Source organism: Leucopleurus acutus (assembly GCF_964270905.1).
Source record: "Leucopleurus acutus genome assembly, chromosome: 12".
Taxonomy (NCBI): Eukaryota; Metazoa; Chordata; class Mammalia; order Artiodactyla; family Delphinidae; genus Leucopleurus; species Leucopleurus acutus.
The window spans coordinates 48,398,989-48,423,281 of record NC_139154.1 but is presented as its reverse complement, the minus strand read 5'-3'; the positions used below and the strand labels follow the sequence as shown (position 1 = coordinate 48,423,281).

Here is a 24,293-nt window from a genome sequence, read left to right as displayed (position 1 = left end):
AATTACATCATTCCATACATACTAGCTAATAATCTTCTATAAAGAACTCCCTCTTATCAGTTACTATTCTGAATTACAGTCCATACTGGAAAGGCAAGATAAATGTTTAATTCTTTCCTTTTAATTGCCAGTTTTCAGGATTGATCACTGGTTACTTCCAGTGGCATACAATGAGAAGTTGTTGGCATTTTTGGCTTTCTCTCTATAAAGATTATGATGAATTCATGTTTTTTTACATATTGAGCATACCACTCAATCATCAAAATTAAGCAGAGGTTCAACAGGGTGAGCTCTGTGCTTTAGCTGGTAGCTGGTAGAGATTAGAGGCAGAGAACCAGATCAATTAAAAAGAGATTGCCTATCAATCAAAATCACAAATGCACCTAAACTTTGGTCCAGCAATTCTGCTTCTAGGAACTTAATGCTAGCCATATAGTTGCACATTTGAAGTAGCTTAGATACAGAGTTATTTATAGCAGCATTGTTTATAATAGCAAAAGACTGGAAACCACCTGGATATCCATTGATAATAAGGGCTAATTATTACTACATTCATATAATTACATACTAAGCAATCATAACAAAGAATAAGGAAGGTTTTTATATAGAGAAATGGAATAGTCTCCAAGGTACACTCAAAAGAAGTAAGGTGCAGGACAGTGTGTGTAGTTGCTGTTTGAATTAAAAAGGGGAAAGATTCCCTGGCTGGGGAACTAGATCCCACATGCGCAGTGCGGCCAAAAGGTTAAAAAAAAAAAGATGTGTGTGTGTGGGAGATATATATGTATTTGCATGTGTATAAATACAGAAAGTATCTTGGACCTGTAACAAGAAAACTGCCAGGGTGGATGTGGTCTGGGAGGCTGGAGACAGGTGAAAGGTACTCTTCACTTTATATCCTATGTATCTTTTGAATTTGCAGCCATGTGAATGTCTTATCCCCAAAATAAATACAATTATTAGTATAAAAAAGATTTTGCTTTAGGGGAAGTCAAAGATAGTCTAATCTGAGGCAACAGGAATGGAGAAGAGTCAGATTTGTTCATTACAGAAATAAATGCTTGAAAACAATTTTAATAGAAAAATAAATGCTTGAAGTTATCAAGTTGAGAGCTGTTCATCGGACAAGCACTGTAGATACCCCGTATTAGAGGAACTGCAGCCTCGACTGCACCCGATTTTGCACTCTCAGAAAGGAGTCAGTCCTAAGCCACAGCGCAGCCTTAGCTGTCTTTAGGCCACTTAGGGCAAATGGGACGGGAGCCCCCCTTGCTCTAGATTTTAAATCTTAGCTAGCTTCTCCCATGCTTTTCTTAAATGTTTTGTGTAACCACGGTAATTTAATAGATGAGATTATCTGGGAAGAGAAAGATTGGTTTACTCCACCCTTTCCTGTTTGTTTATACATCCTGAACTCCACTATTCGGTGTATGGAGACCTGTGAGATTTACACAGCTTTAAATGCCTCAGGAAAGGGCGGAAGTTTGTTACATTCTTTCTCCAGCAGCATCCTACTTCCCAGGGAGGGAGTGGGGCAAGGCCTACGACCAAGGGGTGGGTCCAAGCCCGAGGATCACTTGAGTAGAGCGTCCCCATGCCAGGCTTTTCTACTGCTCTTCCCTTTCACTGTGTTTCCGTCTTGGGTCCATGACTTCACTAGTGGCTGGATCTGCTGGGGGCTGCCCTGAGGGGGAAGCCGGAGTCGTCCCCCGAGGCAAGGATTCCTTTGTCTCCCAGTCTCCGGCTCGACGGCGGGGCTGCAGGTCAATATTCTCACGTCAGCCCGGCCCTGCCCGCCACAGGCCGGTAGTCTCGACAGAAAGCCAGGATTCCGCGCTCGGGAGCGACACTCAGGCCTGGGCACTCGCACTGTCGAGGCTCGAGTAGAAGCCGCGTGGGAACCGGCGGGGCGCGACGACTATCACCGCGCAGGCGTCAGTTCCCTTCGGGACACTGCAATTCCCATAAGGCCGTGCAGCGGCGTCCCGTGCGCCGCTAAGGCCCGGGAGCTGCGCCCGCTGCGACAGGGCTCGGGGACGCTCGCCGCACTGCATTATGGGATACATAGTCTACTAGAAAACGTCCTGGGGCACAAACTCCCAACCAAGCCCACGTGTTTACCTTTTACACGGGGGGGACGTCAATGAAGAGTAGCTACCAGATTTCGTCATAAAACGGCGACCAGACAGGCGGCGCCATCTTCGAACTTGGACTTCCGGAAGGACTTTGGTGAGGGTGAGTGTACCACAGCGGGATGTGCGGGGCCCCACGATTACTACCCCCCCACCCCACTTCTTTTTCGGTAGCACTAAGATATTGGGAACCAACTCCGGCTCCGCTTTTCCGCCTCTGCACAGCATCGCGACCTCCAGCCCCTGAACTCCTCCGGAAACCGTCGTGGTCCCCACCTCCCTAACCCACGGTGGCAACCGTGCATCCCCCATCTCTGCTCTCCTCGGGTCTCGCCTTCTTTCCCCACGCGGTGTCTGTAACACCTCGTCCTGTGTCCCGGCCGCGGCGCTGCCTACATTGCAACCCTCGGACTCTGCGAACCTACCGTAGTCCTCAGCCTTACGAAACTCAGGGCTCGCTTCCCGAACAGGCTAGTGGTGAAAGCTACCCGACGCCCAGGACTGAGAAAGGGCAGGCGGTCACCCCTAGAGAGGTAGCGGGTCGGTCTTTTCATTCTGCTGTGTTCCAGCCTCTTCCTCGGTGAGGCTCTTCTAACCCTGGGGGTTGTGCCCCGCGCGCTGCAACCTCATTGGCGCAGCCAGGGGCCAGTTATGTTTCCCAATCTAGTACTTTTATCCCGCAGCAACTTGGCTTTCTGTTGGGGAAGGCAGAGGTGGTGACTTCAGCTTCACCCGTGGTAACTCACTTTGTTAGAGGGGTGCAGGGTATGGCCAAGGCTTATAGTCCCAGGGGCATATTGTTACACAAATCTGTCATTCCTGTACCTTTGTCTCTTTTGGCCACCCCTTCTTATCAACTGTAGTATTGTTTTCTTAGTAATTTTCTTTAAATTGATTTAATTTTAAGATTTAAGTGCTTTAGTCTTGATCTAAACAATGTAGATGAAACCATGGGTTTCATGGACTAGTTATAGTTTTCTTTTTATATATACAAGTTAAAATAAAAACACAATTAGTCAAATAAAATCGTTCATTTTTGTATCTCAGAAATCATCTTGCATACCACCAGTTGTACCATAGGAACACTTTGGGAGACAATGTATTAGACCAAACAGTGTGTGTAAAGTAACTCCATACTTGAGGAGCAGTGTTATCTAATCATTTTCCACATCTGGGGAGATCAGGCTGGCAGCCTTGGAGCAGCATGGGAACCAGACAAGTTGGGGTGCCGATGCAAAATTTTATAAACTCTGGTACACATTTACTAAACATCCTTTACTTGTGTCCAGGATTTGCATTGTGTAGTCAAAAATGGAAATTAACCACCAATGCCATGCCTTCTATGAGAAGTGAATCCTTATAGAGATTTTTGTACCTTGAGAAGTTAGTTGTTCAATCAACAAAGGTTAATTATTGTGCTTACCACGTACCAGGTTCTAGATACAGTAGTGAGTCAGATAGACAAGAGCCCTATCTCATGAAACTTTTAAGGAAGATAGATATGGAATAAGTAAATACCTGTATCTCTTATGATAAGAAAATTCCAGATGGGCTAAAGAGCTACATGTAAAATCCAAAACTAGAAAAATTATTAGAAGAAAATAAAAGAAGATATCTTATATTCTGATATTATATCAGTGGGGTAGGAAATGCCTTTTTAAGACACAAACAGGGGAATTCCCTGGTGGTCCAGTGGTTAGGACTCTGCACTTCCACGGCAGGGGGTACGGGTTCGATCCCTGGTCAGGGAACTAAGATCCCCGCATCATGCAACATGGCCAAAAAAAAAAGACACAAACAGAAGCCATAAAGGAGAAGACTGAGAAATTTAACTCATAAAATTTAACTTTAGTTTAGCAAGAAACATAAGCAAAGTTTTTTTAAAAGGTAGATACAGAGAGAAAATATTTGCAACATAAATAACTGCACAGATAAATAAGGAATGATCAATTTGTCCTGTAGAAATATGGGCAAATTATGTGTATCGGCAATTCATAAAAGACAGATGTCCAACATATAAAAAGTTGCTAATCTCAATTATTACCAGGACAATGCAAATAAATACAGTAGGGAAGAATTCTTTCACTCATCAGACTGGCAAAAATCAAAGATTGACAAGGGGTGGTAAAATGGGTATACCCATTTTTACAGTTAGTAAGAGTATAAATTGCTTTTCACCTTGGTGACCTGTTTGGCAGTATCTATTAAATTTTGAAATGTGTATACCCTTTAACCCAGTACAGTAATTCCACTTCAGATGATTATTCTAGAAAAATAATTTCTCATTAATGAAGAGATCTATACTAGAATATTCACTGCAGTATTATTTGTAATAGTATTATAATCCAATTGTCCATTAAATGGGAAATACCCAAATAAACTATAATCCTATGGAACACCATATAGTAACTAAGAAGAATGAAAAAGATGTATGTGGAAAAATGATATGGAAAAATCTTTAAGACATGTAGAAATTCTCTTAACTGATTCCATTTAACTAGCTCCCTCTGTTAACTGACATTCTCCATTTCCTGCATAAAGCATACTTTACTGATGCCCATAGCACACTGAATTCTCGAAGCCTGTAGATTTTTTTCCTATAGGCCCGGTCACTCTAAGTAGTTGAACTGAATGCTTGCCAAGAGTCATTGTATTGGTTCGAACATTTTTAATATAAGTTGATTTGTCACTATGTTTATATAATTGTGACATATATTTAAATTTTAAGGAAATTTGAGTATGTAAGAGTTACTGTTTCTATTAAAAGTAAGTTGAAACATGGCAGATATACAGGTGTTTTATTGTTGTTCTTTATATTCTACACTTATTTATAAGTATTTTGTATCAACTAAAGATTTTATAAAAACAATTCTAAAAAAGAAAAGAAAGCAAACTAAACTGAATACTTTGGAGAGACAAAAGTGGTGAGTTTGCAAACAAGCAAAAAAGCTACCAAACAGGTGTAAGACACCTGTAAAAGACAGGAAATTTTGTAAACATCTGGAAGGTTACTGGACTTGAATTACTTCTCAAGAAAAGAGAATGTTTCAAGAAACAAGTGGTAAGGAGCCTTGGTGCTGCTGAGAGGTCAAGTTAAACGAGACCGAGAAGAGTATTGGACTAATTGACACAACAGTTATTGATCACTTTAGCTTCAGTGATGAGTTGAGGGCAATCTCCTAGTTAGGATGCAGCAGGGTGATTAAAACATCAAGGGCAGACAGCTCTTAAAGTTTGACTGTGAGGGGCAGGAGGATATTAGTTGGAGAACTGGGTTGAAGGATAGTTGTATTTGTGTTAAGATGAAAATTAAAAACTAGTTAAATGTTTATTTTTTAAATTTTATATTATTTATTTATTTTGGGGAGGCACATATTTTATTTATTTTGGCGGGAGTGGGGGGTGGCGCACCATACAGCATGCGGGTTCTTAGTTCCTCCACTAGGGATTGAACCCGTGTCCCCTGCGGTGGAAGCGCAGAGCCCTAACCACTGTACCACTAGGGAATTCCTGTTAAATTCTGTTTAGAAGGAGCCAATGGAAAGGAAAAGGATAAACATCTTCATTTTCTTTCGGTGGGGCAGGAGGGGGCATGGGGCTAGAACACAAGTGGAAAGTTTGGCTTTGGAAAGTGGATGAGGGGCTCAGAGGCAGGGAGTGTTAGGTTATCTGACAAGAAATTGAAGTATGGTTTTTGATTGTTTAAGAAATCTGAGGCTAAGTTATCTGCTGAGGACTAGGGTATCAGACGTTGGAGGAGAGAGGGTGTGGGAGCTGATTAGAGAGAACGTGTGCTCAACTAGTGCTCAACTAGAACGCTAGTGCTCAACTAGCTTACATGCTCCCATGGAGAAGACGGGTGATTGGTTCATCCAGGCTTGAATTTTGCCGGGCCTGTGGAACAAAAAGACAAAAAGAAAGGAAGTTTGTAATATCAACAAGAGTCTGATTAAAATAAAGAAGTCTAAACTAGATGGTTTGTGGCTGACATAGGGAGAAATTGGAGAGATCAGTGGATTAATTAATGTGGTTAAAGAATAGATATAGTGATAGTAGTTGAGCAGTCTAGCTGTAATGATGGGAGGTTGTGATCAGATATTGGGTGTCTTAGTGATTTTAGAGGTTAAAAGGTTTTATATGCTGACAAGGTTCAGGTGTGACAGTGGAGTGACTAGCAGTGATTTAGCTGAACTTTACGAGCTTGGAAGGAACAAGGTTTTTACAAGATGGGGAGGACTATTGGTCAAGAATTGACACTGGAGAGGAATTGAGAAAATACTGATCCTACTTTCTACCCTGGGGTAAGTGGGATGTGAGAGAATGAGCACCCTCCATCTGAGAGCCTGGAAAGCTAGAAATTTCATTTCCTGGATTTTTCCATCCAAGATTCTGAATATGATTTAGGCCTTGCCAATCAAATGTGCTCTTGAGGAACTCAAATTTGGACTTGAGTTTAGAGAGGAGGCAGGCCAGAAGGCATGCATTTTGCTGTTGCAGATAGTGGCAGTGATACGGCTCTGGATCTGGGAGCCAGAGAAGAGTCTTCCTCAGTTGGTCACTTTCTGATTATTGCAGAAGCAGCTTATTTATGGAGCCATCAGCTATGGCAGGGGCTTCTTGATCCAGCTTCTGGCGCCCCACCATGGCAGAGGAGAAGCCATGTGGTTCTTGAACCAGCAGCTGTAAACAACTTCTCAATTTGACAAGTACTTGTTCCTAAACGTTTTTTCCCCAACCCTTCCAGTGATCCTCTATGCAGGTGGTTTTCAAACTTGAGTATGCAGCAGAATCACCTGAAAGTCTTGCTGTAACATGAAGTGCTGGCCCCATCCCAGAGTTTCTGATTCAGTAGTTCTGGGGTAGGACTGGAAGTTTGCACTTAACTGACTTCCAAGTGATGTGCTAGTTTTGGGACCACCCTTTGAGAACCACTGATGTGAACCATTTAATACCCTGTAATAAATTCCTTTTATTTATCTTGTTTCTGTCACCCTTGTGTTGTTTTTTTTTCTTTTCTCTTTGTGTGTGTGTGTGCTTCCATTATTTTTAATGATCTTTTATTATGTGGTCTTTTAAAAAATTCCTTCCGTTTCTTAGCCCTATTGGGTATTTTGGAAGCAATATAGTATACTGTTTTTAGTTCTATTAAACATCTAAAGGGTATTAGTAGGGAGTTCCCTGGTGGCCTAGCTGTTAGGATTCTAGGTTTTCACTGCCGTGGCTAGGGTTCAATCCCTTGTCCAGGAACTGAGATCCCATAAGCCACACGGTGCAACCCCCCCAAAAAAAATGGTATTAGTAAATCTATATTTTTCAGTTTGTCAGCCTTAGAAGCAAAATTAAGAACTTCTTCTTTTGCCCCAATCTACTACAATCAGAATATTGGTATTTTTACATTGTGGGACATTGAAATTTTTAATTTATAATCTGTTTTATACCTGTAGTTACCACAGTTAATGATGTGTCACTGGGTTAAATCCTTACTGCCAGCCTTTTAATAACACAACTTCTCCATTAGCAAGTTCTTTATATTGATTTATCTTTCATTGGCTAAATTAGGTCTTCAAGTGTATTTTTTTAGAAACTTGCATATTTAGAATGTCATCCCATTACCTTTACATGAATGACAGTTAAGTAAAGAATTCTCTTGATCCTTTTAATGTTTCTTTATCTTCTGGCATCAAATGTTTCTGAGAACTCTGAGGCTGACCTGATTTTTTTTTTTTTTTCTCTCTTTGTAGGAGAAATTTAGTATCTTCACTTGTATTTCTTGGTCTTAATAAGTATTTATTGATTTTTGTCTTCCTTTTGCACCATAAGCCCTTTTGATCTATAGACTGAGATCTTCCTTTATGTTAGGAAAGTACACATTTCTAGTTTTCATTTCAGGAAATTTTCTTTTGTTAGGTCTTTGAGCATGTTTCTTTTCTGTTCCCATTTTTCTTCTCTCTTCTTCAGAAACATCAATGATTCATATGTTGGCTTTCCACTTTCTCTTTTCATCCATATCATCTTCTCACTAATCATTTTTATCTCTTTACAACCCGTGTGGTTTTTTTCAAACATGTCTTTCATATCACTGATTGTCTTTTCAGTAGTATGTATAGTTTCAGCATTTTGCTTCTCTGGTTTTCATTTCTTTGATTTTATTCTTTTACTCAGTTTCTTTCCTTATAACTGCCAGCTCATTTTTTTTTTGCCTTGCCATTGTTTTATTTCTTCTTTGGTCTCTTAAATCTTGGATTCCACAGTCTCTTTGGCTTTTTTGAAAGAATAGAAGCTTTTGTTGGAAAATTTCTTGTTTTCTGGAGACTTTCTTTGAAAGGGTACTTTTCACCTTTTTCATTTGTGTCCTTTATATTCTTTCCATAGTAACTATGCATAGGTCCCATTGGATCCTTTTTGCTTATTACTAATTTTGAATGGAGTAGTTCTCTCAGGGTTTGCTGTTTACCAGAGAACAATGTAGGTGGATTCTCATTGACCTCAATTTACCTTGATAGTGTTATACTATATCCCTAGCATATGATGTTATAATGTATCCTTAGCACCTGAGTTAAAGAGTTGGCTGTTGTTATAGTTTATAATGATAGACTGTAGCTTCCTCAAGAGAGACAGTTGGAAACTTTAATTTGTATGATACTTCTTGTGGTATTTGTATTAGCACACTTTTCCACTGAGGCTGATGAGTTCTTTATCCTTAAGACATATATAGACCTATGGAGGGGTTCCTCCTGGGATCTGAGCTATTTCTTCCCTTTTGTTACAGACAAGTAGGTTATTCTGGCCAGAAACTGGGCCCTTGCAGAGTTCTGTGTTGCTCAGGTTTTTGGTTTGGTAGTCAGTGTGTTGTTTATCTCTGTCAGTTTACTTTGGTCCATGGTTGCACAGCTGGTTTCCTGGGTTTGAAGAAAATGAAGATTCATGACCATTCTTTAGTCTATTCTTCAGTGTGGAAATGGTCTCTTAATGTAGTAGGATGTTCCTTAATTGTCTCATAGGCTACCACCTCCCCCATCCAGCTGAAAGATTGCTAGCAGGACACTAGAGAATTACTTATTCTTAAATAAATCTGTACCTTGACTAATATTCACAAAGATGGATGTCAGATCTAGTCATCCTGTCCTCCTTCAATTTGATGTAAACTTTATAGTATCTGGCAGCTATTCGTTATAGTCTATTCTAGAAACTTGCGGCCCTTTCCTACATTCATAACAGGTGATTTTCTCTCTCTCTCTTTTTTTTTTTTTTGAGGGGGAGGGGATGATTCATTTCATTGGGTTTCAGGGAGAGGAGTTAAATAATTGTTCACTCACTTTAAATCATCTAAATAAAGCACTTAGTACAATACTTGGCACATAGTAAGCATTTAATAAATGGTAGCTTTATTATTGCTTGTTTGTCTATTGTCAGCTCCACTAACATGTGAGTTCCGTGAGGTCAGGGACCTTGTCTGTCTTGCTTATTGTCATGTTACCAGTTCCTAGAATGGTGCCTGACATATAGAATATGCTTAGTAATTATTGCTGAATGAATGAATGATCAGAGAGCTTGGGTTTCTGGTTGGTGGGGAAGGTGGGGGGAGGTTGGAGAAATGGTTGTGAGAAGAGAAAGACAGGAAAGTAGAAAAATCTGAGCCAGTGCAAATAGCTTTTACCTTCTACTCACTTGTATGTCTCTTATATGCAGGCGCAGCCATTTTAGGGGGTGCTGATGGATCCCTACGGGGTCGGCTGTGTTGCTCTGGAGGAGGCCGGCCCCGTGGGGAACATGACTGTGGTAGACTCTCCTGGACAAGAGGTGCTAAAACAGCTTGATGTCAAGGCCTCTTCAGAAACAACCAGTGTGGAGGCTTCCATAGAGACATCATTATCTACCCCTTTGCCTGGATTTGAGGATTCTCTTGATGAGAGGAGGCTCCCTCCAGAACAGGAAACCCTCTCCAGACTGGAACAGCAAGGTATGTCCCTTGACCTTTCAGCTTTTTATCTCCCCATGCTCAGCTTAAGATGAACGAGAGCAGGTTGAGCTCATAGGACCTTACAAACTTGGGTATGATGTAATCTGTTCCAAAGAGGCTTGAGCTCTGGTCCCATCTCACAGACCCATATTCTTCTCTACAGATCTTTCTTCAGAGATGTCAAAGGTCCCAAAGCCTAGGGCCTCAAAGCCTGGCCCGAAGAGAGGTGGTAGGACACGGAAAGGCCCCAAAAGGCCCCAGCAGCCTAATTCTCCATCAGCCCCTCGGGTTCCTGGTCTCTTAGATCAGTCCAACCCTCTGTCCACCCCCATGCCTAAGAAACGAGGTCGAAAGTCCAAGGCAGATCTGCTACTGCTGAAGTTGTCAAAAGGCCTAGATCAGCCAGAGTCTCCACATCCAAAGAGGCCCCCTGAGGACTTTGAGACCCCTCCTGGGGAACGACCCCGCCGAAGGGCTGCCCAAGTGTAAGGATTTCGGGGCACAGCTTGGTGGAGGGGGGCTGGGTGAAGGGATGAGGGTGGGGCAGATGCTGGAGAGATGAGTGGACTGTGATGAGGTGTCAGGTAAGCAGGGGTGGTGTCTGGGTTCTGGGGACTTGAGTAATCTTCTAGCTCTTACCACAGCAATTTTATCTGTGGTTAAATTTGTCTATCTGGGAGGTTCCTTTCTGTACCTCACATCCTATCGCATTTTTCACAATGTCCTCCAAGTCTTCGTTGCAATTTTACTGCTCAATATGTGTCAGTATATATGTGCCCTTCCATTCTTTCCCTTTGCCCTCAATGATCTTTGACTGTGGTAGAGTGAAAAGTGCTTTGGACTTGGAGTCAGAAGAACTGGGTTCAGATTCCACATATGTGATCTGAATCATCTTGGCCAAGTCACTTAACTTTCCTGGATTTCTCTTTCTACATCTATCAAAGGGGAAGGGAAATTAATAGCCACTTCACATGGTCACTGGGAGGATCTAGTGAGATAAGAATCAGCCAAGTGTCGGGCACAGTGGGCTCTCGGTTAAGCGTCTGTGAGTGTTGCTCTGACTCTGCCCTATCCTACAGGGCACTTCTGTATCTTCAGGAACTGGCTGAAGAGCTCTCAACAGCCCTGCCTGCTCCAGTGTCCTGTCCTGAGAGCCCCAAGGTGAGCAGCCCCACCAAACCCAAGAAGAACCAGCAGCAGGCAGCCTGTCATTATGGAGAAGAAGAGGATGACACCGCACGGGACGAAGACTTCGTTCTCCAGGTTGAGGCTGAAGATGGAGAAGAAAGTGAGGCCCCAAGCGAGAGCTCGTCTGACCCCGAGCCTACAGTGCCCCGAAGCACCGCACGAGCATCCACTTCAGGGGTAACCTGAATAGACGGAGTGAATGGGGATAGCAGGATTATTAGGGGGTCAGCAGGACGCCTAGAAGGGAAGCTTTGGCCTAGTAACTAGGATGGCCAAAACAGGTAAAAGGAAAAAAGAGCAACTTCAAACACAGTTGAGATTGTAGGGGCTGCGGGTGTAACTAAACAAGATTATTCGTTCATATGTTGAGCATCTACTCTATGCTAGGAAACACAAGCATGAATAAGACAAGGTCTTGCTTTACAAAGCTCACAGTGTAATAAGTGCTGCATCAGGAGTGAACAATCTGCTTTAGGCGTATAGAGGAAGGATGATTAACTGCTTGGACTTCATGGAGAAATGATACTTGAGCTAGGTCTTGAAAGGAATAGAAGTTTGCCAGAGAGGATGGTTTTCCCAGAAATTGGTTGTGGCTGCAGCATAGGGCCTGGGGTAAAGTGGTGGGGAAGATTAAACTAGAGAAGATGAAAGGACTAAAACTGATAGGAGCCAACAAAGGTGTGTGTGTGTGTGTGTGTGTGTGTGTGTGTGTGTGTGTGTGTGTGTGTGTGTGTGTGTGTGTGTGTGTGTGTGTGTGTGTTTAATTATGGTAAAGTAGATAAAACAGAATTTATCATTTTAAAATGTATAATTCATTGGCATTCAGCGCATTCACAATGTAGTGTAACCGTCACCACTATCCATTTCCAAAACTTTTGTCATCCCAAACAGAAACTCTATACAACAGAGGTTTTTAGGTAGAAAAATAACATGATCAGTTAGGAAAATAGATTAATTTGCAGTTGACAATAAAGAAGACAGCTTCAGTTCTCTAGTGCTCCAGAGTTAGTGAGGGCCTAAATTAAGCAGTGAAGGAAGAGAAGACGGGGAGGCAGATAAAAGAGATATATAAGAGAATTAATAGCAGTTGGGAATTGAAGGAGTAAGAGTTTCCAGCTTTGATGGTGCTCTCATACACTGAACCTGGGCACACAGAAAGAGTGGGGGACCCAGGACGGGGGAAGGTGGGCAGGCGAGGTGATGAGTTTACTTTCTGACATGTCGAGTTGGAGGTGCCGGTAGATCAAGGGCCATCCTTCTGGAGACGTCTCTTTGCCAGTCAGATATATGGGACCAGTGCCTTACTTCTCCCAGATGCAACATTTAAGGGAGCACCAAAACCCCCAGTAATCAAGATAAATATCTCGATGCAACATTTTAAAAATCAAAATTAATGCAACAAATCTGTGGTGAAGAAAATATCAAATATTTAAATAAAGATAGAAACCGTATAATTGATTTTCCCATTTGCCTCAGGCTCTAATATGGCTCAGCACCACACTGAGTCTAGAATTTGTAGAAAAGTTGAGACTGAGTAACGTTTACATTTACTAAGATGCAGACTTGATAATCAGGCATTAAAATGGTGGTCAAAGCCATGAGACATAGGATGAAATTACCAGGAGTACATGTATTGAGGGCTGAGGAGACAGAGGGACTCTGGGAAATACCGTCACTGACCAAATGGATCAGAGGAGGGAGAGCCTGCGAAGGAGACGTGGGAGGAATAAGGAGAGACTACCCCATAGGGCAGGAGTTTCAAGAAGCAAAAGGAGTCCTCTGAATCAGGTGCCATGGAGACATGCCAAGGAAGATGAACAGAAAACAGAGAGCAGGTTTTGCGGTTTTGATGGAGGAATAAGAGCAGAAGATGAAGAAGTCATTGTAATGGTTGAGATACAAATCTTTTAAGATGCTGATAGGTAAAAGGTTGGAGAGGAAGTAATGCCAAGAAAAGTAAAAGTTGGGAAAGCGATCTTCTGGGGACTTTCTCCAGCTTATAAGATTCTCTCCCTTACACTTCCTTCAATTTGATCCTCAGAAGCAGAAGCCACACTGCCGGGGAGTGGCTCCCAATGGTTTACCAAATCACATCATGGCTCCTGTTTGGAAGTGCCTTCATCTCACCAAGGACCTGTGAGACTTGGGGAGCGGGGGCTGAGGATGAAAGGGTGGTGGAGGAGTGCAAAGGACCATCTAGCAGTGGGGCTGTGGGAAGGGCTCAAGGCACTTGCAGGGTAGAACACTGTGAAGACATTCATAACTGAAAGGCACTGCTCCAAAGGCAAGAGCTCTTTTTTTTTTAATTTTTATTTTATTTTATTTTTTGGTTGCATTGGGTCTTCGTTGCTGTGCGGGCTTTCTCTAGTTGTGGCGAGCGGGGGCTACTCTTCGTTGCGGTGCGCAGGCTTCTCTTGCGGTGGCTCCTCTTGTTGTGGAGCACGGGCTCTAGGCACATGGGCTTCAGTAGTTGGGGCATGCGGGCTCATTAGTTGGGGCTCGCGGACTCTAGAGCGTAGGCTCAGTAGTTGTGGCACATGGGCTTTGTTGCTTTGCGGCATGTGAGATCTTCCTGGGCCAGGGATCGAACTCATGTCCCCTGCATTGGCAGGTGGATTCTTAACCACTGCGCCACGAAGGAAGTCCAAGGCAAGAGCCCTTGAGCTGTGCTGTCCAATATGGTAGCTACTAGCTGCATGAAGCCATTTAAATTTCATTTTCAATTAACTACATATAATTAAAAGTCCAGTTTCTCAGTTGCACTAGGCACATTTCAAGTGCCCAGTATCTACTTGCAGCTGGCGGCTAGCGTGTTACACAGCACAGATAATAGATCGTTCCCATCACTGGGAGCTGCTGTTGGGCAGTGCTGCTTCTGTTGGGCAGCGCTGCTCTAGAATTTCTCTCTTCCTTCATTCATGATGCTTCTGTTTCTCCAGCCGAGAACAGAAGCATTCATACTGGGAGTTTGCAGAATGGATTCCTTTAGCCTGGAAGTGGCAATTGTTATCTGAACTGTAAGTTGAAACATCTTTGAAATCTAGGAGGGGGTGACACCACTGGAGACAGAAGGGTAACAGAGGACTCTAGATTTATAATGGGAATCCCAGGATGGATGAAACTCTTCCAAACTTAGGCTATTCCCTTTGCCCTCCCCCAGTGAGGCAGCTCACTACCTGCCCCAGGAGGAGAAGTCGCCACTGTTTTCTGTACAACGTGAAGGACTTCCTGAAGATGGCACACTCTACCGAATAAACAGGTGACGATTGCACCTCTTTTTCTGATTCTGGGAGACAGGAAAATGAAAAATGGATGTTGAAAGGGATGATAGATGGGCCCTGTTCTTCCCTTTAATGCTGGTCCAATTGGTCCCAAGGGTAGGAGTGCTGGCTAGATCTGGTCAGCCCCCTCGAATGTGCAGTGCTTATCGCTGCTGGCCAGACTGAGGGAGCCTAGGGAGGTTTAGGGTAAAACCAGTTTTCAAGGTCACATCTACTCCGATAGACCTAGACAAACTGGCCCTAGAGAGAACACTGTAGTAAACCAGAATGCACAACCTGTCATCTTTGAAGGTAAGCCTAGGACTAGACAGACTTTGGGAAGGAAAGGAGGAAGATACAGATGGTGGCCAGGACTGGTTTCACTTGTAGACTGTGACTGGTGTTCTGGTGCTTGCTGAAGTCAGTTCACAGGAGCTCCAGGTGGAGCTCCCGTTCTGTTCGCATTACTTTTTTTTTTTTTCTTTTTTAAGAGCAGTTTTAGGTTCACAGCAAAATTGAGAGGGTTTTCCCCATATACTCCCTGCCCCCCACATGCACAGCCTCCCCCATTATCAACATCCCTCACCAGAGTGGCACATTTGTTACAGTTGATGAACCTACACTGACACATCATAATAGCTCAAAGTCCATAGTTTACCTTTGGGTGCACTCTTAGTGTTGTACATTGTGTGGGCTTGGGCAAATGTATGATGACATGTATCCATCAATGTGGTATCATACAGAGTATTTTCACTGCCCTGAAGATACTCAGTTCTGCCTATTCATCCTCCACCTCCCCCACATCTGGTTATCACTGATCATTTTACTATCTCCATAGTTTTACCTTCTCCAGAATATCTTACAGTTGGAATCATACAGTATATAGCCTTCTTTCACTTAGTAATGTGCATTTAAGGTTCCTCCATGTCTTTTCATGGCTTGATGGCTCATTTCTTTTTAGTGTGAAATAATATTCCATTGTCTGGGTGTATTACAGTTTATTTATCCATTCATCTACTGAAGTCCTTACTACCTTTTATTAACTCCTTTTTTCATCCCATCTTTGACTTTTCTCCAGATTTAGCTCTATCACAGCACACCCAGAGCGCTGGGATGTGTCTTTCTTTACGGGGGGACCGCTCTGGGCTCTGGACTGGTGCCCAGTGCCAGAGGGGGCAGCAGCCTCGCAGTATGTGGCTCTTTTCTCCAGCCCTGACATGAATGAGACACACCCACTGAGCCAGCTTTATTCGGGCCCTGGGCTGCTCCAGCTCTGGGACCTTGGGACCTTGCAGCAAGAAAGCTGGTGAGGTGGGGCTGGGACACTGCCATTGGAGGGTGGTTGAGGAGGAGAGAAGGATGGGGCTGGGCAGGGGAAGGGGGCAAGGCTCGGATTGGGTTGAGACAAGGGGAGCGCAGGCTCTGGCAGCTCCAGGCCCCTCCTTCCCACCCATTCTCCCCACATGCTTTCTCTCCTCAGTCCTGGCAACAGAGCCCACTTTGTCTATGGGATTGCTTGTGACCACGGCTGCATCTGGGACCTCAAGTTCTGCCCCAGTGGAGCGTGGGAACTTCCAGGCACCCCTCGGAAGGTACCTCCCAGTTGATTGTGGGATGGCCCTAAGACTCAGAGCCAGGACCAAGGGGCTGGCTCTGGGAGGGAGGGAGGTTAGAGAGTGGTGGGTGGAGTTTTTCCAGCAACTCCATATCATATTTTCAGGGACCAGAACCTGAAAAGTTTTCTGAGAGGTGCCTGAAGGCAGCAAGCCTCAGTGCAGATCTGGTCTCACCCTCTAGGCTCCTCTCTTGCCCCGGTTGGGTCTCCTGGCTCTTGCCTGCTCAGATGGGAAGGTGCTGCTGTTCAGTCTGCCCCATCCCGAGGCCCTGCTGGCTCAGCAGCCCCTAGGTGAGTAGCACAGCAAGGAGAATGGGGCTGCTGGAGTTGTGGCCACAGCTTAGCAGGGCCTGTCTGTCTCCCCTGAAACTCCTCCAGGCCCAGTCTCTCCAGTACAAAGCCTTACCGAGTCACTCCTCCCATTCTGACTTCACACGTGTTGTTCTTGACCTCTCTCTTTGGCAGCCTGCACGCAGTCCTCTCTTTTGCAGTCTTGTAACTGCCCTCTTTCAGCACATTACCTTTTATCTCCCCCGCTTCCTTGCTCTCCTGTGCTCTCAGGTCTTCCCCCTCTTGCTACCACAGTTAATTGGCTGTGTAAAGAGCTGCTGAAGGCTGAGGATTGCGCCTGGGGCTTGTCTCCCCCGCCATATTCCTGTTCTTCCCCAGATCCTGTCCTCCACCTCTCCTGCCCTCACCACCACACATACACGTAAACACACTCTCTTTGTTGTGAAGAGAGAGAGAGAATATAGAGTTCTTCCTCTATATTCACCTTTGTGAAGGTGAACACAAAGAGGAAGGGGCAGGAAATGCAGCTCCTATTTGGTTGAATTTATTTGTTTTTCAACAGCACTGAGTAATTAAAGAAGAGGGCACCTGGGTTTGAACCCTGAGAAATCCCGTGTTCGGTGGTCTGGTGTTAGGAGTTGGCTGAGGAGGGAGTGGGAGGTGAGGAAGTGAAGACAGAAATGTATAGACAATTCTTTCAGAAGTTTGGCTGTGAAGGGGATCATATAAATGAGGGCGGTGGCTGGAGGTGAAAAAGGGGTAAAGGTGTACTTTCCTGGTAGTCCAGTGGTTAAGACTCCGTGCTTCCAGTGCAGGGGCGTGGGTTCAATCCCTGGTCAGGGAACTGAGATCCCACGTGCTGTGTGGCGCGGCCAAAAAAAAAAAAAGAATAATGGGTAAAGGAAGGTTTTGGTTTGTTCATTTGATTTAGATAGAAGACAAGAGTGCCTGTTTACATGTGAGTATGAGAGTGACCCAATAGGGAGAGAGAAAGTGGACAGGGCAGGAGAAGGGGAGGGTAACCAAATGAGCCACGCTCTGGAAAAGGAGGGGATGAGAAGAGAGCCGAGTGGAGGGGTTAACCATTCTGATAGGAGGAAGGGCACTATCATATAGAACAGGAGGAAAGGAGAATCTGGGGGCAGGTTCATACATTTGATGGTAGAGAGAGAAGAGTGTGAGGGAAGGGCATGGTTGAAAGGGCTGGGGGTGCTGGCCTAAGAGCAAGGCCTAATTAGGACCTCAGTCCTCTGGATGCAGAGTGTCAGTTACTGCTCTTCTTCCCTCACAGATGCAGTGAAGCCTGCCATCTATAAGGTGAGTGAGGAACCTGCTACCTTAGCCAAGGCTCCATCTTCTTGAGCCTCCCTTACTGACTCCACAGCGAGTCTCCTTCCACCTGAAAAATCTCCCACCTCCTGCTGGATTAAACAAGGATTGGAGCCTTTGTTCCAAACAGTAGTTATCCCTAACCCTAGCCTTGTCTCTCCTGTCCCTGCAGGTCCAATGTGTGGCAACCCTTCAGGTGGGGTCTATGCAAGCATCAGACCCCTCTGAGTGTGGTCAGTGCCTTAGCCTGGCTTGGATACCCACCCGGCCCCACCACCACCTGGCTGCTGGATATTACAATGGTGAAAAGCAAAGCAGAGCATAAGGAGCTACCGCTCTTGAAACTTTTATATATGCTTGTTTTTCTGTTGTGGTTTCCTTTTTGATTCAGTGTTCACCATTATATACTTGTAACTCTTCATGAAGTGTAAAAATATACAAAGAAGAGAAAAAAAGTCACTAGAATTTTTCTACTCAGAAAGAAATAATTGAGTAGATAAACATCATTTCATGCTGCTCTCTATGCATGTATAAATGTATAAAGATAAAAAGATTAGATGGAGAGAGAAAGAATTCTGTAAAAATGAGATCATACTCTAGATACTATTTTAAATTAAAAGGTATTAAGTTTAATTATACTTTAACTTTATGGAAGGAAAAGGCAAGTGAAACTGAAAAATTAGCTAAGGTCCCAATAAATGTTCTTTCACCACAGAGAGATTAGTTCCATAAAGATACTTTTAAGATTAAAAAGGAAAAAGGTAAAAAATTATAAATAACATTAAGTAATTGGCGTTATTAGGTTGTTATTGTTTTTAAATGACAGTTTCACTTTTAGACACACCAGCAGACTTTCTGCTAGGGTGATAAGGGAATTAGCACTCGTACACTGCTTCCTGTCATCCTTCTCACAATCTCCTAATTGTGTTTCTTTTGGTGGTCTTGTTCTTACACTGTCAAGGTATGTGATACTCAGTGCTGTTTTGCTATCTTAATTCCCAGAGTTACTTAATCTTAACTCTATATTGAAAATGATTGCCTGTCTCTACCAGTCCTTTCATCTCGGTCTCCCCCTCCATTGCTGAATTACTTATATTGCTTAGCTGTAATTCACTGCCAAGTTTTTTCAAAAAGGCTCATAGATGCTACATTTCCTGAGTTTATGTATAAAAGGGGTTTTAGCTTCACATGCTTCCCCCAACTTTTTTTTTTAATTAACTTATTTATTTATTTATTGGCTGCGTTGGCTCTTCGTTGCTGTGCGCAGGCTTTCTCTAGTTGCGGCGAGCAGGGGCTACTCTGTTGCAGTGCGCGGGCTTCTCATTGTGGTGGCTTCTCTTATTGTGGAGCACGGGCTCTAGGCATGTGGGCTCAGTAGCTGTGGCTCACGGGCTCTAGAGCACAGGCTCAGTAGTTGTGGCGCATGGGCTTCATTGCTCCGCGGCATGTGGGATCTTCCCAGACCAGGGCTCGAACCCGTGTCCCCTGCGTTGGCAGGCAGATTCTTAACCGCTGCGCCACCAGGGAAGTCCCGGTTCCCCCCACTTTTGTTTATTAAATTCTTATTCTTTAGTTTGTCTTTCACTTTTATCAAAGTTATACTTTTGATTACTTCGTCCTCTGCCAGCCTGGTCAGGGCTTGTTTTGGATCAGCTGAGTTAGTTTCTATTTGTCCATTTGTTTTCTATTCCTCTACATTTTGTTGCTTTTGGCTCCTTGCCTGTTCTCTTTGCCTTAGAGCAGAGTTGGCAAACATTTCTCTTAAGGTTCAGATAGTGAGTATTTTATGCCTTGTGGGTTGTTTGGCCATTGTTGGAACTATTCAGCTCTGCCATTATAAAGTGAAAGCAGCCACAGACCTTAGGTAAGCAAATGGGTGTGGTTGTGTTCCAGTCAAACTTATTTACCGAAATAGGCAGCAAGCTGTATTTGGCCCATGGGCTGTAGTTTGCCAACCCTTGTCCTGGAAGGTTTATGCTTTTTTAAAAATCCCTTTATTTTTATTTAGTAGGGAGTAGAGGATACTGGGTTCATTCAACCTATCTTTCAACTGCAGATCTCAGACTAAGCTATTACTTTTATGTTGATGAGAATTGGAACTAAAAATATCAGGTTGAGTCTTTAAACCGTGGAGGGAATGTTGACTAGCTAATCATGATCTCTATAGCCTTTCATAATGCATCAGGTCTGAGAGTATACGACATAGACCCTAGGAGCCAGAGAAAGGAATTAGAACAAAAAGGGAGAACCTGGCTCTAATACCTACGCATTCTGTCCCTACCTCAGGCATGGTGGTTTTCTGGAACCTTCCCACGAACTCGCCTCTGCAGCGGATACGGCTCTCTGATGGCTCCTTGAAGCTCTACCCCTTCCAGTGTTTCCTAGCCCATGACCAGGCTGTGCGTACCCTTCAATGGTGCAAAGCTAACAGGTATAGAATAGGAGAGTTGTGGAGGTGGGAGGTGAAGACTGGGAAAGGCTGACTCTTCCAGGCTTGTTCAGATTTGATCCTCTCTCTCTTCTCCCATCTTTCCACAGTCATTTCCTAGTCTCTGCAGGGAGTGACCGGAAAATCAAATTCTGGGACCTTCGACGACCTTATGAACCAATAAACTCTATCAAGCGCTTCTTGAGTACAGAGCTGGCCTGGCTGCTCCCTTACAATGGTGTCACTGTGGCTCAGGACAACTGCTATGCCTCGTACGGCAGGATGGAGAGAGGAGGAGCTGTGGGGACAGGCCCTAAGGGTTGGGGTGCACTGTGCCAGATGGTTGTGAGGAGAGGAGGGTTGAGGGTTGTTTCACTGAGAGAGTTTGAATTGTGGGGGAAGAAATGAATCTAACCTTAGAAAAAGGAAGGTTTTCTTTTCTCTTTCTCTTACAGTTATGGACTCTGTGGAATTCATTATATTGATGCTGGTTACCTTGGTTTCAAGGCCTACTTCACTGCTCCTCGAAAAGGCACTGTCTGGGTGAGCCCCTCTCTTCCAAACCTTCATTACACAGGAAAACGTTCCCTTTACTCACCTAGTGGTGGTCAGAAAGAGGCAGTAGTGGGTTTTTTGGTTGGTTGGTTTGTTTTAATATTTTTTAATTTGTTTTATTCTTTTTGGCTGCGTAGGGTCTTAGTTGCGACACGCAGGATCTTCACTGAGGCACGCGGGATCTTTTTCGTTACGACGCGTGGGCTTCTCTCTAGTTGTGGCGTGCGGTTTTCTCTTCTCTAGTTGTGGTGCGCAGGCTCCAGGGCACATGAGCTCTAGTTGAGGCACGTGAGCTCAGTAGTTGTGGCGCACGTTGGCTTAGTTGCCCCGCGCCATGTGGGATCTTAGTTCCCTGACCAGAGAGCGAACCTGCGTCCCCTGCATTGGAAGGTGGATTCTTTACCACTGGACCACTGGGGAAGTCCCAGAGGCAGTAGTTTTGGATAAAAGGAGAAGATAGGTGTGTGGTAATTGTATCTTCAGGGATATGGGTTATGATAAACTCATATTTGTTTGTGCGAATATGTCTCTCCCGCCTCAGACTGTGAAGTTGTTACCAGTTCACAGAACTGAATAAATATGAGTGAATGAATGAATGAATGAAAAATATCTCTCTCTTCCTATTAGAGTCTTTCAGGATCCGACTGGCTCGGGACAATAGCTGCAGGAGATATATCTGGGGAGCTCATTGCAGCTATATTGCCTGATATGGCACTGAACCCAATAAATGTCAAACGACCTGTAGATCGAAGATTCGTACGTATATGAATATTTAATAGCAGCACTATCTGTTGGGTCCTAATCCACATGACCTCTCAAATTAGTGCTACCAATTAGCAGCAGAGTACAAATTAGTACTAGGTCTCCCAGCCCTGATATTCTCCCTGGAAGTCTTAGAATAGAGGTGTACATAATCTCCCCTACCCTCGTGCATCTGAACATATGTTTAAACATACTACTTACAGTCTTTCCTGCTCCAAACCAATTTTCTCTTTTACTTTTATTCAGTCTTCAGTATTATAGAACCTAATCTAACATTCTTCTTTCTAGCCTATATATAAAGCAGATCTGATGCCATATCAGGACAGTCCTGAAGGTCAGGACCACTCTTCTGCTTCATCTGGGGCCCCCAACCCTCCCAAGGCTCGAACTTACGCTGAAACCGTCAACCATCACTACTTGCTCTTTCAAGACACAGATTTGGTAAACTGAGGCCAGGAGAATGGGTGTGGCATTAGAAAAAGTAAAAAACTTGAGTCCTTGTATAGTAGGGAATCCTAAGGAGTTCTAGCAGAAAGATGCAAAACTAAGAAGCTGCTCTCTTTCTCTCTCCTATTACACCCTCCTCCCCAGAGTTCATTCCATGGTCTGCCCCACAGAGAACCAATGCTGCGCATGCAGGAGGGAGAGGGGCAAACACGGCTCTGCCTGGACCGGCTGCAGCTGGAAGCTATTCATAAGGTAGGAACCTTATCTCTCATCTTCACCATCCTTCATCTCATTTCCTCCCAACTCTGGGCCTGTGAGCAATGAAATGGGAGATGAAAAGGTAATGGAGACGGTTAAGGCGGGGGAAACAGCTCCGGCACTCTCATCCTCCAGAGCATGATAGACATACCTCATTCATCGTCTTCTCATTCCTACCTCTCACCCCATCGTGGTCCTCCTATCCTTTCAGATTTGTGGCTTTTTTTTTTTTGCTCTTAGAGCTAAGACTCACCCTAAAGCAACAACTGTGAGCATCTCTTTTGTTTTCTATTCTCTTCACAGGTACGATTCAGCCCAAACCTGGACTCCTATGGATGGCTGGTCTCTGGGGGGCAGTCAGGGCTAGTTCGGATCCATTTTGTCCGTGCGCTCACCTGTCCACTGGGCCACCGTATGCAGCTTGAAAGCCGAGCCCACTTCAATGCTATGTTCCAGCCGGCCTCCCCCACTAAAGGGCCTGGCTTCCCTCCAACCAGCCATCGCCTTCTGCCTGGTCCCTAGTCGTGGTCCCCACAGAACACTCAGGATGAAGTCTGCCGAGAACAATTGGCCCCGTGCACACAGCCATAGGAACTGGGGCTTTCCTGGACAGTGATGCTGCCAGGCCTGGACCTTTAGACCTGCCTCCCCAGGACTCCTTAGATCCCTCTTTCCACAGACTTCTTCTGTCATCACGGCCCCCCGCGGGCAAGGGGGTTCTCCCTCCACAAACTCTCAAGTCTCCTCAGCATAAAACTATGACTCACGAGAAACACTCAGGCCTGACCTAGGCTTGGGAGTCAAACTGCTCATATTGAGCATATTGTGAAGTGGGTAAAACTAAGTAAAGGTACTGGGTGTTTTTGAGACCACATGTGAGTGGGTGTTTGGAGAACTGGAAAGGGTATCTGCATGAAGGCTCCTGTCTGACTATATTCCAGGATCCAATATTACTGCCTTCCTAACTTCCTCTTTAGAGTACCCAACACACAGGCCCACAAGGGGGTGATGGTAATTCATTGCACTGAAGCTGCTTATAGTACTTACTTAACTGAGGAACACACCACAGACACCCTGCCAACAGAACAGTGGCTCAGATCTTACTTGCTCCTGCTTATGAATATTCCCAATCACTGGTCATCTGACCCTTCTTGAGCACTCCTAGACAGTCATTTTTTAAAAATCTTCCTTTATATCAAGTCACACAGTATACCTCTATAAATTTTACCATGGGTGTTAGGAAATCTAGTCACTCTTCCCTATGATTGCCCTTCTAAGTATTTAAAAATAGCTATCATGTGTTTCCCAAGTCTTTTCTTCTCTAGATTAAATATCTTAAGTTACTTTAACCATTCTTTTACACGTCATGATTTTTGATCCTTCATTATACTGTCACATTGTTGACTTATTAAACATATTTAGCTACACTATTTCAACTATAGGAGGTATTTCAAACCCAAGCACAGTAGTGTATTATAGCTCATTTTGTTAGAATCCTCTTGTGGGATGTTGCAGACTCATGGTGACTGCAATATTGCCTCTTAAGCAAGGATAGACCCCACAAGGAGAAATAAGCAGACCATAGTCTTGGAATGTAGAAGAGTACAACCTGAGGTTTGGGGCAGGGAGTAGTCAGATGACTTCAGGAAATAGAGAAAAACACATAGCCAGCTCCTATTTAAGGGAGTGGAGATTAGTTCAGTGCCTACCTGGAACAGAACACTTTGACACTGTAGACTGATGGGCCAAATATCTGGGAACAGCTTTCTGCTTCTTCAGGGTAGGGAATTTAGCATTATGTGAGAAAATCTTTAAGAGGAAAGGAATCAAGTAGTTCAGTTCCTCCCCTGTACAGAAGAAGAAACAGATTTGGAGGCAACCCAGACCATTAGCAGTAGAGAGACAACTCACGTCAATGCAAAGCAGCCAAGTATGCCCCATCCTATTGTGCCAGCTCAGGTTATGCCAGTTTTCTTTTTGAGAGGACTGGTAGGGAAGTGCTTTCCATTGCAGAGGAGCTTTGTTCATTCTACACAACAGCCCTTTGACACTGCCTCAGGAAATCCCA

The 24,293-nt window shown here is 44.2% G+C and overlaps 1 protein-coding gene across 2 annotated transcripts; it reads left to right on the top strand.

Annotated features, from left to right (window-relative positions):
• The first annotated feature begins 2,132 nt into the window (after positions 1-2,132).
• GTF3C2 (general transcription factor IIIC subunit 2) lies at positions 2,133-23,570 on the top strand. Of its 2 annotated transcripts, XM_082851772.1 has the most exons (19): positions 2,133-2,235; positions 9,822-10,092; positions 10,256-10,577; positions 11,172-11,457; positions 13,322-13,416; positions 14,220-14,297; positions 14,441-14,539; positions 15,619-15,846; positions 16,021-16,132; positions 16,338-16,446; positions 17,738-17,763; positions 17,948-18,077; positions 20,062-20,206; positions 20,314-20,475; positions 20,659-20,746; positions 21,386-21,514; positions 21,809-21,961; positions 22,112-22,219; positions 22,529-23,570. In XM_082851772.1, exons 2-19 carry the CDS (start codon positions 9,846-9,848, stop codon positions 22,745-22,747), a joined length of 2,736 nt encoding a protein of 911 aa, XP_082707898.1. In that variant the 5' UTR covers positions 2,133-2,235; positions 9,822-9,845; the 3' UTR covers positions 22,748-23,570. The 2 variants fall into 2 exon arrangements, with proteins under 2 accessions (XP_082707898.1, XP_082707897.1); XM_082851771.1 differs by lacking the exon at positions 2,133-2,235 and having other exon boundaries at positions 9,816-10,092.
• Positions 23,571-24,293: the final 723 nt, after the last annotated feature.